General features: G+C 32.9%; 1 protein-coding gene across 1 annotated transcript; it reads right to left on the bottom strand.

The window, feature by feature from the left end:
- Positions 1-4,058: 4,058 nt before the first annotated feature.
- Positions 4,059-6,117, bottom strand: GAE6 (UDP-D-glucuronate 4-epimerase 6). The gene has a single exon (XM_089616594.1). It carries the CDS (start codon positions 5,879-5,881, stop codon positions 4,532-4,534), a length of 1,350 nt encoding a protein of 449 aa, XP_089472720.1. The 5' UTR covers positions 5,882-6,117; the 3' UTR covers positions 4,059-4,531.
- Positions 6,118-14,471: the final 8,354 nt, after the last annotated feature.

Genomic DNA, 14,471 nt, shown 5'->3' with positions numbered 1-14,471 from the left:
GCTCCAAAATGACAATACATAATCTAAAACTGAGTAAAAAAATAAAATTCAAAATGACACTCGTCTCCAACTACCTGCACATGTAAATATCATAATAATTTTATAACCCTAATGATCATAATAAACCATACAACAATTGAATTTATATGTTATCTTTATAGATCACATAATCAAGTTGTAGTAGCAGTAGGAGTTGATATATGAGAAGTTTGTTCTTCTATGACAACTTGACTACCATCTGTTAATAATAATGACATAAATTTAAAATTAATTTTTTTTAATAAAGAAACTACAAATGAATATGTCAAATAAAATATCAAATTAATTATCTTACCCGAAACAACTTGCTTAGAATCATTTAGTGCTTCCACTTCATCCATGTATTCTCGCAATACAACAGGATCTTTGTACGAGCTCAACCAACTTTTAGTGCAAATCAATGCTTCCACCATTCTCGGAGACAAAGAACTTCGAAAATGATCTAGAATACGACCACTTGTGGAGAAAGCCGATTCGGAAGCAACTGTTGACATCGGAGCTGCAAGAACATCTCTAGCCATACGCGACAAATTTGGATACTTGATGGAATTGATCTTTCACCATCCCAAAAGATCAAAGTAGTTGTCCATATTCCAGTTTTTTTTTAAATATATATTTATTTTTAATTTAAAAAAAATCGGTTAAATAACCGATATCCAGATTTTCCCAAAATCAAATCCGATATCCGGTCCAGTTTTGTAAACCGGATCGGTTATCCGAATCCGAATTTCGGTTAGCTGAAGTGGCTCCAAATTTCGGTTTCGATTCGATTTGGATATCGGTTTTATCCGATTTTCGGTTCGGTTTTGTACAGCCCTAATGCACTAACTTATGAAACTTTAGTTATTCCGCCAAACACTTAGTTTGAATTGACTACTTTGTACAAAAATATCCATATTTATCCTACATTAATTATCTTGCATGTTCATTTAAAGAAAGTCATTGCGCTTATACCATGTTAATGTGTCCTCTAGGAATGACATTTTTATCAATTATCCGGCCCCATACTCGGTATAAACAGGGTTGGATAAGGCCCACTCTTATTGGGTAAACGTATAAGACAATTAATTATTTCGCTGCTACTTATTATCAATAATTTTTTAAAAATTTATTCTTTCATTATATATTAAACAATTAATTACATTAAAGATTTATGAGAAAATAATACATATATACCTTGTGTTTTAGTGTGTTTTAGTGAAATGTCGAGTTTAACCTTTGGTTTTTAAAAATGTTGAGTTCATATCCTCTGTTTAACTAAAATGACGAAATTATACTTTGAAATAGATAACAATGTTACAAACCTTCATTTCATTGATGTTAATCTTATATAAGAATAACCGAATCAAATAGAAACCGGTACCCTAACTTTCAAATTTTCAATTTTGAAATAAAAATAGCCTTAAATCGAAATTAAATAATAAAATTCATATCTCCGAAGAGGTGACTTCATTCCGTATTCGAATTGCAACTCTGAATATTGAATTCTCTGTTCGAATCTGTGATTTTGACGACTATCAACTGTCGATTTTTACCCCTTATCTCTTTTTGTGTTCTCAATGATTCAGATACTGTTGTTTGTTTTTCGTTTTTAAATAAATTACATATGTAACGCGAATGAATAAAGACAATTGTATATACATATGAATATTATAGTCAACATCAATGAAAAGTCAATAAAAAGAAGATCTGTTGCACTGTTATTTATTTCAAGGTATAATTTCGTCATTTTAGTTAAACAAAGAGTATGAACTCGACATTTTTAAAAACTAAAAACTAGACATTTCACTTTAACATAAAGTATATATGTATCATTTTTCCAATATTTAAACACGATTTACAATAAATAATTTAAAGGTTTTAACAAATAAGATATCTTTTGTAATATTCAGTAGGGGTGTAATCGGGTTGGGTTAGTCGGTTTTTTCATGTGCTATCAACCCGAACCGCTACAACTTATTTGTTAGTTTTAAAACGCAAACCTACCCGATTGAAAGGTAAAACCAAACCAAACCAACCCAAAAATAACCGGATTGGTTTGTGTTGGTTTTTTCGAATTATAATTCTTGACAAATGCCTTTATAAGTCGAATGAAAATCATATGTGTATTATATCTAATACGCTATGTAAAATGAAATCAAATTTTACATATCTTTAGAAAATTTACATATTAAAATAAAAATTACGCATATTTTTAATTACCAAATTTTCATGTATTCGCAAATAATAAAGTATAATACTGAGTTTTTTTTTATTTATTTAATTATGATATTATTTAAAAAAATTATATTTTTTTAAACAATAGTACATATAAAATATTTGCAATCTTAAAAAAAATAAAGCATTAATAACATCGGGTTGGTTTGGTTCAACACAATCTAACGACTATAAGAAAACCAAACCAACCAGAAACAATAGGGGTTTGAGTTGGTTACAACTTAAACTTCATCGGGTTTGAATGAGACGATTAAAAATGAGTGCGGTTTAATTTAAATGATCAGATTATTCGGTTTGACGGTTTTCATGAACACTCCTAATATTCACCTCAGCTAAGATCTACCCACCACAACTAAACTAAGCCATCGAAGGCCAATACATTTCTTTTGAGTCAATAAATCAATAGAATTTGTAACTACAGTAACGCTGATTGTTTATGAAAGTAATCAATACATCAGCTTCTTTTTCGTTGCTTATTTAGACCGTTTTATTGCATTACCGTTAAATGTGTATAAAATAATCAACGAAAGCATAATGATTATTTGACAGCATATATACATTACCGACAACGTTATCATAATTTTGGGTTTATCTTATGAATTTCAGGAAAACCAAATTTCGTAAAATTTGTAGACGCTGTAAGAAATTAACGATCGACTCCTATATAATTTGACTTTTTTGTACGTGTATATAGAATTAAATTTTGTGAAGTCCAATCCAACGAAGCTACTAAATCAATATATGTATATAATTATTAAATATTGGATTTTTTTTCCCTTACAGATATACTTTGAACCCAAGAATATTCTTCTTTCATATAATAACATTTAATCACGTCTTGTGCTGCTTCAACGGAGAAATAAATATCAAGTTTCATACTAAATTAAAAAATTTGGCATTAAGATTCACGATATATTACGGTTTCTGATCTCTTAAAATTCTGGAAATCACAATTTTTTGTTTTTTGTTTTTGAGATTCATATAAACGTTTGTGCAAATTAACTCTTAATTTAAATTTCAATTATTAATAAAAATAATAACTAAATTTCTCTTGCAAATTCACACAGGAACATTTTTAATGAGGAGCAAAATGGCCTATACAACTTGCAGAAACTTCCAACAGGAAGTCAATTTCTTTTTTGGATTAAAAAAAAAGTCGCTTTCTTTTACCTTTTTTTTTTACTTTTTTTTTTTGCCAATCAGTTTACACTTTACACACTCACAGATCCCAAATTGCTTCTAGCAACGAAAATCTCTGTCTTTTTTTTTTTTTTTTCATCATCATTGGCCACATACATTGATTCACCAATGATTACAGTGTGAAAGGAAGGTTTTAAGCTTCAAGTTTAACTCTAAAACTGACAAGCAATATAAGTGGTCGACAAATACTAGTTAAAAAAAGAAACTAGTTTACATACTTTGACATTTACTATAATTTACTCTTACGACAATCCGTAGCGATACAATACATAATTGCAGTACCACTTGTCTTTTCTTAAAAAAGTAGTTACTAAAACACAAACAACCCTTGTGAAACTCCACTTTCAATTCTTTTAAATTAAAGAACAAAAATAAAAGCATCTAAAAAGCAAAAATAAACTCAACATATATATCCTCTCCACCTTGCAACCCCACAAAAAAAGCAAGCAAATTATGCCCATCGGAAAAAAAATTCCCAAAAGCTCACATTTTTTTTTTTTGAGTAAATTCTAAAACAGAACACATGAAATTGAGTCATACATTAATTAACCAATGAACAACAAAATAAAGTAAACGAAATTAAAAGAAGAAGAAAAAAAAAATAAAGGAAAAGAAGATTCTTCTTATCTCATAATTGCAATTTTTTCGCTGTCCAATTTCAATTACAATTGTCTCTTTTTTCTTACATACATATATAGATATATATATATATCAAATATCAATCCAATGGCTGAGATTCGAGATCAACAATCTTTTTTATGTGGACCCCACTCAGAATTATTACACCCTCTCTCTCACTCCCTCACCAAATTCACAGATCTACACTTCTCTCTCTCTTCCACAACCGTCTTCTTTCTTCTTCATCTATACCCAGTTTTTTTTTTCTTCTTCATATCTATAATTCTACAAGCACCGAATCAATATAAAAACCACCACCACAACAATACAACAAAACGACATTGATCCACAGTTCCGATCCTCTACACCCAGGACCACCACAAGAGCTTTGAAACAACAAATATATATGTATTTAACTTTAATAAACAAAAAACAAAAAAATATATATATATATATATCATCCGGATTCATCGGGATGATCGCTTTCCCTTTTTACCCTCGACTCAATCCCGTAATAACTAACGTACCACTTGACGAACTTCCTGAGCCCGGTTGACAAATCCGTGGTCGGTTTGTACCCGAAATCCCTAACCGCCAAACTCACATTCGCGTGCGTGTACGGAACGTCGCCGTTTCGCGGCATCTTGACCACGTGCCTCTTCGCCTTCTTCCCCAAAAGGCTCTCCAGAATTCCGACGAGCCTCGCCACCGGAACCGGCGAGGTGTTCCCGAGGTTGTACACCCTCAGCTGAGCCGGACCTCTCTTCTTCCCGCCGGAGCCGGTGCTCTTCTCCGCCGAGTCCAACGCGCCGACGCATCCGCGGACGATATCGTCGATGTACGTGAAGTCACGCGCCACGTCCTTATCATCGGCGGTCTTGTACACGTCGACTTGCTTTCCGTTGAGGATGTCCTTGGTGAAGAAGAAGTAAGCCATGTCCGGTCTCCCCCAAGGTCCGTACACCGTGAAGAATCGGAGTCCGGTGAGAGACAATCCGTAGATGTGATTGTAAGTGTGAGCTATGGCTTCTCCGGCTTTCTTCGTCGCGGCGTAGAGGCTCGCCGGCTGATCCGTCCGGTGAAGCTCGGAGAACGGATTCTCCTTGTTCAGTCCGTACACCGAGCTCGAGGACGCCCAAACGATCGCCGGCTGAGGGACAGCTGTCTTCGCGGCTTCTAGAAGGTTCACGAAGCCTGCCACGTTGGACTGCACGTACGACTGCGGGTTCACCATAGCGTAGCGTACGCCGGCCTGGGCCGCCAGGTGGAGGATGTGAGTGAACGGAACGACGTCGAATAGCTTGGAGAGGAGCTCGCTGTCGTTTATGTCTCCTTCGACGACGAAGATTTGGTGTTTGGATAGAAGAGCCGTTCTGGCTCTTTTCAGAGACGGATCGTAGTAGTCGTTGAAGTTGTCCAAGCCGAGAACTCCGTCGCCGCGCTTTTTCAGAGCCAGCGAGCAGTGCGAGCCGACGAAGCCGGCGGCGCCGGTGACCAGGACGGAGAACCCGTTCGGTCGGCGCGCCGTGGACGAGTGCCGGACCTTCTTCTCCCAAGCCGCGCCGTCTCGGTCGTAGAAAGCCGAGCTCAGGAAGTTGTGGCGGAAGCTGCTGACGTGGCTCTCGTCGGCGAGGCTCGGCGGGTAGTTGAGCGTGAAGAAGAGGACGAGCACCAGGGCGATTAGCAGCGCCGCGCGGAAGAGGAGCTTCGACGACGCGCTGAGGAGCTTCGTGCTGTTCACGCGCCTCAGATAGCTGTTGTACCGCTCCAGCTTCATTGTCTTGCTCGTGTCCGGTGGCGACGCCATTTTTTCTCTTTTTGTAAACTCTCTCCGCGTGGAGGGTTCTGATTGGTTGGCTGGTGGGCTTATCGTGGGATTGTTTTCTTGGGATTGGAAATCGTGGATTTATTGAGTAATGAGTATAGTCGAGAGAGAGAGAGAGAGAGAGAGAGCTCCGATGAGGTGAGATCGAGCTCTGGGAATATGAGGAGTGTCAAGGGTGAATAATATATGGAAGAAATCGAGAGAGAGAGAGAGAGAGTTTGGTGTTGGTTGGAGACCACTTTCTTTTCTTTTATAAATTTAAATATTTTTTAAAATATTTTTTCTTTGATGATTCTCTCTCTCTCTTTCTGGCTGTGGTTGTCTGTATGTATTATTATTACAGATGGAAAGTGGCATATGGGGGAAGAAAAATAAATACGAGAAAGAAACTTACAAATGTAATTAAAAGAATAAAAAAAAACGTGATAAATACTGAGTGATGATGGTAATAGTAAAACACTGATAACAATTACGTTGGATATAATGATTGCTGTTTTGGTTTTAATCCTTTTAAATGTTTTTTTTTTGTGTGTAATGATAATGGTAATAAATAAACTAACTTTAGTGTGTTGTGTATTATGGTGACTTTTATTGCAAAAGTGAAAAAGAGGATTCTCGTGGGCGTGGCATTCTTCATGCTATATTCGGATCAACGTAATTATTGTCTATGATGATACATAGACATATTTTGATTGAATAATATGTATATGTTATCTAAATTTCCTACACCAAATCGCAATTAAATCTAGTAGAACTTTACCCAAGTTAAAAAGAAAAAGATTATTTATTTATTTATTATTATCATGTTCTTTAATAAGCATAAAGCGAACATAAATTCACATCTACGTTAAAGAGCGGTTTTTTTATTTATTTATTATTTGTTATTCAAATCTAGACAATATTTATTCCTCTTTTTTATGTGCGTGCATTTCTATGACAATATGTAGTATTTTTACCACATTAGTACTAAACTTAGCACGAGCAATATTATTTTTGGTAGGGAAATAGGTGTGTGAAATGGGCAAAGCAGTGTCAGCCATTCTTCATAGCTATAAAAATAAAAGTAAAATAGAAATAAATTAAAAAGACCATTCCACACCATGTGAGCCATATTCCAAGCCCGATGGCCAAAAATTTTGCATTTGGTATTTATGACATACTAAGAAATAAAAACAATTGAGAGAGCCTCTATATAAAGATTTGCTTATGATATCAAATATTAATGATGTTACGGTTACCGATTAATTATTTACCAATTCATTGTGTATCGAGATTTGTGTGTACCTCTCTCATCTCAATATCGTAGATTTTTCAGCAAAAATTAGAAGGAAAAAAAATTGAAATATTTACGCATCGAGTTTATTAAGATGCTTGTAAAATTGCGAAGAAACAGTCAACAGATGCTATTGGGACGTCCGAAGAAAGATTCGATTCTAGAACTAACTCTTTCTCGTTGATAAACTAATTTAAATGCCTTACAACAAATAACGGAAAAAAAAAAAATTAAACAAATATAATTTATTCATTTTGGGGTTTTGAAAGAGAAATCTCAAGGGATTTTCACGTGGATAGGTTTAGCCCAAACGGTTTCTTTTCATCAACTCAATAATGAGCGTCATTAAAGCTAGCTCTAGATTGATGTTTCAGCGAAAGAGATGATAAGAAATGGGAAATAAAGAAATGGGAAAATTTTAGATTTATCATTAAAATGCATGCTTTTTGAAAACTCGTCGTTCTCTTCTATTTCTTTATTTTATTTTATTTTTTATTCGTATAATTGTATGGCCTTAGTCAGCCACCACCGACAAGGTATTTAAGGTTGAGAATCATGCACCTCTTGAGTAACATCAAATTTCATTATGAATGTATACACTGAAATATTTTTTTTGTATATAACACTAATAAAATATTGATACCATTTTTTACGGTAATAAATGCAGGGCTTTTTTAGCTTAGTAATAATTTGATTTTGATTAAAAAAAATTGTCTATAGTTGATAATTTCACACTACCTACAAAGTAGAGTCGTGAATTTAATCCTCACTAAAATGACGTTGTTTTCAAATATATATATATATATATATATATATATATATATATATATATATATATATATATATATCACACCAATACGGCGATACAAAAATTGCAGCTGCAAATAAGAGACATTGATTATAAACTATCTATAGATATTCTCTCTTCCAAATATAATAAAAAAAATAAAAAATAACCTTTAAAATTTAGATAAAATCAATAAAATAACCAACTTGCTGTAGCCTGTAGTCGGTGGTAATAATAAATGAATGAATTTTTTTTTGGCTGGTGAGCTGGAATTCATCTGGAATTGGTGCCTTTATTACGAGTCATTTTTCTGCTTTATTTTCACGGTTTATTTGTTTGGTTTTAGAAAGATGTTGTTTTGTAATTTGTATATGGAATAATACCAACATAAGCATAACGATACAAATACCAGAGTTAAAAACGACACGTATAATATGTAGCCTAATTATTTATTTATATTTATATTAGCTATATAGCAAAAAGTAATATTCTTATGGATAATGTAATAGTAGAATACACATATTAAAACTAATATATAAATTTTATGCTTTGGCAAAACACAAACTAATATAATTACGTCTTTTTGTGAGTTCATCCATTAAATGGATTGGATAGTAGTCTTTTTTTTTTCTTTCTAAATTTACTTCATTTTATCGTACAATAATAAGACAGAAAAGGAAACAATTTTATTTATGAAAAGAAAAGGCCAAATTGCAGACGTATACAAAAAGCGGAAAAGAGGCGTTTGAAGGTTGTTTTTTTCGAATATATATATATATATATATATATATATATATACACATATACATAAACATGTGTGTGTGTGTGCGTCCGTATATACGTTTACAACACAATAATATTAGTCAATGACCCGAAGATTAAGATATTAACCACGCATTAGATTTGTCATTTTCACGTGCTAATAATTCTAATCTTAGTAGTGTATGTATGTCGCTGAAAATTCAGTATTATTCATTATTGCGTTTTAGAAATTGATCATCAAAATATATAATTTCGCATTTTTTTTCTTGGATTTCTTCGGAAAAATGGAGGAGCAAGAAACTGAATGAACTATGAGAGAAACAAAATACATATGCAAAATTCATTCCAATTTTAATTTTACATATTAATTTTAAAAAGAAAAATGAAATCCAGATCCATTGCACACAACATTTTATGAATCTTTTCCTATAAATAACACTCTTTGTCTGGAAATTGATATGTTATTTCCTATAAATATATCTTATGATACCAAATATATGATGTGCATTCGGCTGATTAAGAAAGAGTGTTTTAAAATTTACACTACCAATATTTTCAGATAATTAACTTATAAACTATAGAGTTTATGTACATGTTTATTTTTCATAGAAAACAAAGACACTAATTTTTAGTATAAGTTATGAGAAATTGCCTAATTTGCCATCAATTTCATAACATTTTCCCACTTTCCATCAAAATGCTAATTTTTCCCAAAATGTCACCATTTATGTCAACATTGTTGACATCTATGTCAACAATTGGTGGCAAATTAGGCAATTTCTCATAAATTTTAGTGAAGATCAATCCTGACTTAATTATCCATACTAATTTTTTGACACGCGCGATTACCGGTACAATGGCACACAATTTCAAAAACCCAACTGACTAACTTATGCAACTCTGATTTTGATGTATTCTAGTTTCAACAATAATATATAAGATGCCATGTTATATTCCATCATGCACGAGAATTTGGTAGAGTCCGTTTTAATAAGAAACTACAATTCCCACTCACAAAACAGCGGATTTCTTTTGTTGTTACGTTTAATGTTAGGCAATTTTACGTCTCAAAAAAAAAAATGTTCCATGATGTTTGTGATGATGTTAGATCATGTTGGGACAATCCAAATTATATTTGATTATATTTTCTTTGGATTTTTTTTTTTTTGGGAGGGTTTCTTGATTCTTAGAAGATTTTTCCACGAAATGATTTTCACATAATATCTCGACACAAAAATCAACCGCGAAATCCTATTCGACATCTCAACACATATTAACCTCCTGAATATGTTTTGGAGTACCCTTGTTGGACGTCTCTTTGTACAGATCGACATTTATGTAGTTCTTGTTCCTTTGAGGCTCTCTATACGTGGGCGAGCACAAATCGGCGCGTGATTTGTTGGGAGACAATGTTTGTAATTATGAAATGATTATTGACAGGCACGAAGCCAATTGTAACTCCGGGGGAGTTATAGCCCCCCCTAAAAAAAAATTGTTTTTTTTCTCACTTTTCATTTTATTTTTATAATTTTTTACCACTAAAATTTATAAATTAGCACCCCCCTGAATTTTTTTTACAAATTAGCCCCCCCTAAAGTGAAATCCTGGTTTCATCCGATTATTCACAAAGTATAAATACTTGAGATAGTGTTTGTATGAAAATTATAAGCTTTCAGACGGTGAGTATGAGTTTGAATTCATGGGAATAGTCATAAGAAACTAGCACTAAAGATTTAGTTTGTCATTTAACACCATTGTGTATTACCAAAAAAATGATGTGCATTCGCTTGGTTAAGAATATTGTGGATATTTCACATACATTGTTTCAAGTACGTACATTACTATGTCATCAGTGTCTAAGAACTCTAGATTGTTGATTTTTTTATTTTTTTATTTTTATTTTGGGAACTCATTGAAGAGAATCTCAAACTCAATCGTAGAGATGTACCCTCGGATGATCTTAATAAATTGTTTTGCAAAACCACAAGAAGAGAGAATTTCTAATATGAAACCCCATCGAATACGATCATATGCTTTTATTCAAGGTGATTTTAGTCCCATTGGTCTTCATTTAAATTGTTTTACTTTCTTCATATGAAGAATTTCTCAAGCTAACATATCATCGTCCACCAACAAAGTGTTTAAGTCCAATAATTACACTACTATTTTATAGTGGAACATACGATACAGTTTGCACGACAGTTCTAAAAAACAGTCGTGCAAACCTCGTTGCCGCGGCAAAAATCGTTTTGACCGCGGCGTGAAGATCGTAATAATAAGTTGCACACAGTTTTTCTTTGTGTTGTGCAATGTTAAAATTTTAAACCATGCACGACATTTTTTTTAATTGTCGTACAAGCTATTGAGTGATGTTCATATTGCAGTACAATTTTCGACTGTTATACAAGCTTTTATACCCCTGGGCCGCAGCAAGAGTAAACTTAGCCGCGACTAAAAAACGCCTTGTACGACATTAAAATTAATTGTCGTGCAACCATACACTAAATATTAAAATTACTTTAGTGTTTTATGCGTGCGCCGCGGCGGGAATGAACATAAGGCGCCATGGCTAAGTCCTTGAAAACATACTCTAGCCTCAGCCTTAATATCACTAGCCGCGGCGGGAGATTGCAATACTCATTTTGTTAGGCTCTGTAGAAGAAACACGAAGAGAGAGAGAAAGGCCGAGAGAGAGAGAGAGAGAGAGAGAGAGAGAGGGAGCCTTCCTCTTTTTTGAATTTGAGCATTCAATTTTTCTAGGGTTTGTAATGATAAATTTTATAAAGTGGACCTCAAATGGGTCAAAATATCAAAGTTAGACCTTTTACTTTCAAAATATATAAAATTGGACTTTTGACCAAAAAATGGAAAAAAAAATACTCTCATTTTCTCTATTATGTATGAATCTCATCGTACACCACCGTACACCATCGTATATCATCGTACACTATCGTATACCATTGTATATCACCGTACATCATCGTACACCATCGTACAATATTGTAAATCTATCATATTTCCTCATTTTCTCTATTCTTCATGAATCTCATCGGATACCATCGTAAATCATCATACAACATCGTATACCATCATATATCATCGTACATTATCGTATATCATCGTATGTTATCGTACACAATCGTATATCATCGTACACCATCATACAGTATTGTAAATCTATCATATTTCCTCATTTTTTTCTACTATGTATGAATCTCATCGGATACCATCGTATATCATTGTACAACATCGTATACAATCGTACAATATTATAAATCTATACGAATTTCATCATATATTCTATCATACACCATCGTACATCATTGTAATTTTTTCCAAATTCAAAATGATAACTTTACCGAATTTAATCCAAATCATTCCAAATCGTCTATAAGCAATATAACACAAAATAAACAACAAATTTATACATTTTCGGCATTTTAAAGGGGACAAGCTCAAATCCATGCGAGAACGTCAAACTCATGCCAAATCGGTCGGAAATCTTCATGAAATTGGGTGAATGAGAAGATAAGAGAGTGAAAATGAAGGGAAAAAATAAAATATAAAAACAATATTTATTTGGCTTAAAGGGTATTTTTGTCCGAATTTGTAACAATGTAACTAGTAGGTCTGACTTTGATATTTTGCTATTTTTGAGGCTTACTTTATGAAATTTCTCTTTGTAATTGAGTTTTTTCTTTTCCTTTCATTTTTACGGTTTCAGTGTGAAATTGAGAAGAAAAGGTGGAGGAAATGTTGAGAAATCACTTCAACTCAAAGACGTGACCGCTGTCCCTTAAAGATGTGACCTCCATCTAAAGAAGAAAGAAGGTAAGCTTTTTTTATTTTCAAGTATTTACGTTGTTTTATTTTTGTGTCCATACATTAAGTGGAGTGACTTGTTCCTCCACCGAAACAGAAGAAGAATGAATCTATAGGAGAGTTGCAGCCTCTTACCAATATAATCTAAACTCAGCTATTGATTTCAATTTATTTATTAACATTATTCTATAATGATATTGACTTCGCCCATTTATTTTACAGTTTCAGAGAAGAAAGCGAGTCCTGGTATAGCAAGTACAAAGAAACTACATCAATTGATGACATAGGAAATAAGAATAGCCGCCTAGTATAGTACTCTGTTTATCTATTTTTTTGTTGCTTGAAACTTAAAACTCATTTTGATATATTTGTCAACTACTTTATAACTATTTGAGATGCATTATTCATTTCATGGACAAACGGATCGTGGAACTGGAAGTAAAAAAAAGAGTAGCAGCCGCGGCAAGAAACTTTAAGGGAGCTGAGAAAATCGTCAAACCGATACTTAGTCTTGTATTCATTTTGTTTTTTTTTTCTTGGTGTTATTTTGAAAAACTAAGAAGAAAAAATGAATATTAGCAGGATAATTGATCATTTGGATTTTAAATTGATTTCAGATTTTTTTTTATATGATTTTATTAGTTTTATTAGCATGATAATTATCATATAGAAATAATAATATTTTTTTATGCTTTTCAAGGGCCTTGTACGACTATTAAAAAGTGTTGTGCAATGACTACGAGCCCCGGCGAACCTTATTCATGCCGTGGCTAATAACTAGATTTACAGTCATTGCACGTTAGTTTTAAGGGTAATTTAGCAAAATAGCCAACTCAAACCTTTAAAATTGCTAAATAGCCAAGGTTTTGTAAATACTAAGTAAATAGCCATTCCGATGACGTGGCCCAATAATAGGTTTTTTTATTTCCGAAATTGCCCATGAGCATTTGAATTTTGAATTACTAATTTGAATTTTCGGATGAAATTTATTCCCGAAATTTTTGGAATTGTATTTCCTGATATAAGTGTGAACATGATTTAGTCTATTAATGATCCCTTTATTTTAGGAACTAAATGGACGTGGCAGTTGTAATTTTTTTGTTTCTTTTTATATATTATTTCTTATATTCTTCGTCCAGATTTATATTGCATTCTTGATTTCTGTAGGGATCAGTAAACTAATGTAAATAATGTTGGTTGAGTGTTCATTTACATTTGCGTCGATATGTTATTTACCCAGATTTACATAAGTCATGTTTCAGTTTAACCAATAACATCAAAAAATATAGGTCTTAGTAATGACAAAATTTACTCATATATATGTTACTTTGGATTAACGAAGAATCCAAAGTACCAAAAGAGTTAGCAAACATAAATCTCAAAATACACATCATTAGCATTGCTGGTTTCTTTATAACGCGTTTTGGTCTCTCGTTGATGGCAAGCTTCACTGCAACTAGTTCGCCGTTCTTCTTGAGATGTAAATATGTGTAATATTTACTCGGATTTACTGCAAAAAATGTCGACTACTATTATTTTCTTCTAACATCCAAACTCAACAGTAAATATGTGTAAATAAATATTTGATCCAAAAAACTTAGACTATCCAATATTTACTGCAAAATATGTCGACTACTATTATTTTCTTCTAACATCCAAACTCAGCAGTAAATATGTGTAAATAAATATTTGATCCAAAAAACTTAGACTATCCAATATTTACTGCAAAATATGTCGACTACTATTATTTTCTTCTAACATCCAAACTCAGCAGTAAATATGTGTAAATAAAGAAAAGGTCCAAATAACTTAGACTATCCAATATTTACTCAGATTTACTGCAAAATATGTCTGACTCCAATTTTTTCTTCTAACATCCAAACACCCAATTTTCTAAACGCATTCACAATGGTATATCGGGAAAACTA

Source organism: Urtica dioica, chromosome 6, assembly GCF_054948205.1.
Source record: "Urtica dioica subsp. dioica isolate 48M chromosome 6, U.dioica_male_clone48M_v1_H2, whole genome shotgun sequence".
NCBI classification, from domain to species: domain Eukaryota; kingdom Viridiplantae; phylum Streptophyta; class Magnoliopsida; order Rosales; family Urticaceae; genus Urtica; species Urtica dioica.
The sequence above is the reverse complement of the archived record's forward strand: the minus strand, read 5'-3'. Positions and strand labels throughout refer to the sequence as shown.

Coding starts and splice junctions, on each gene's coding strand:
- GAE6 (XM_089616594.1), bottom strand. CDS start 5,881: ATGGCGTCGCCACCGGACACGAGCAAGACAATGAAGCTGGAGCGGTAC.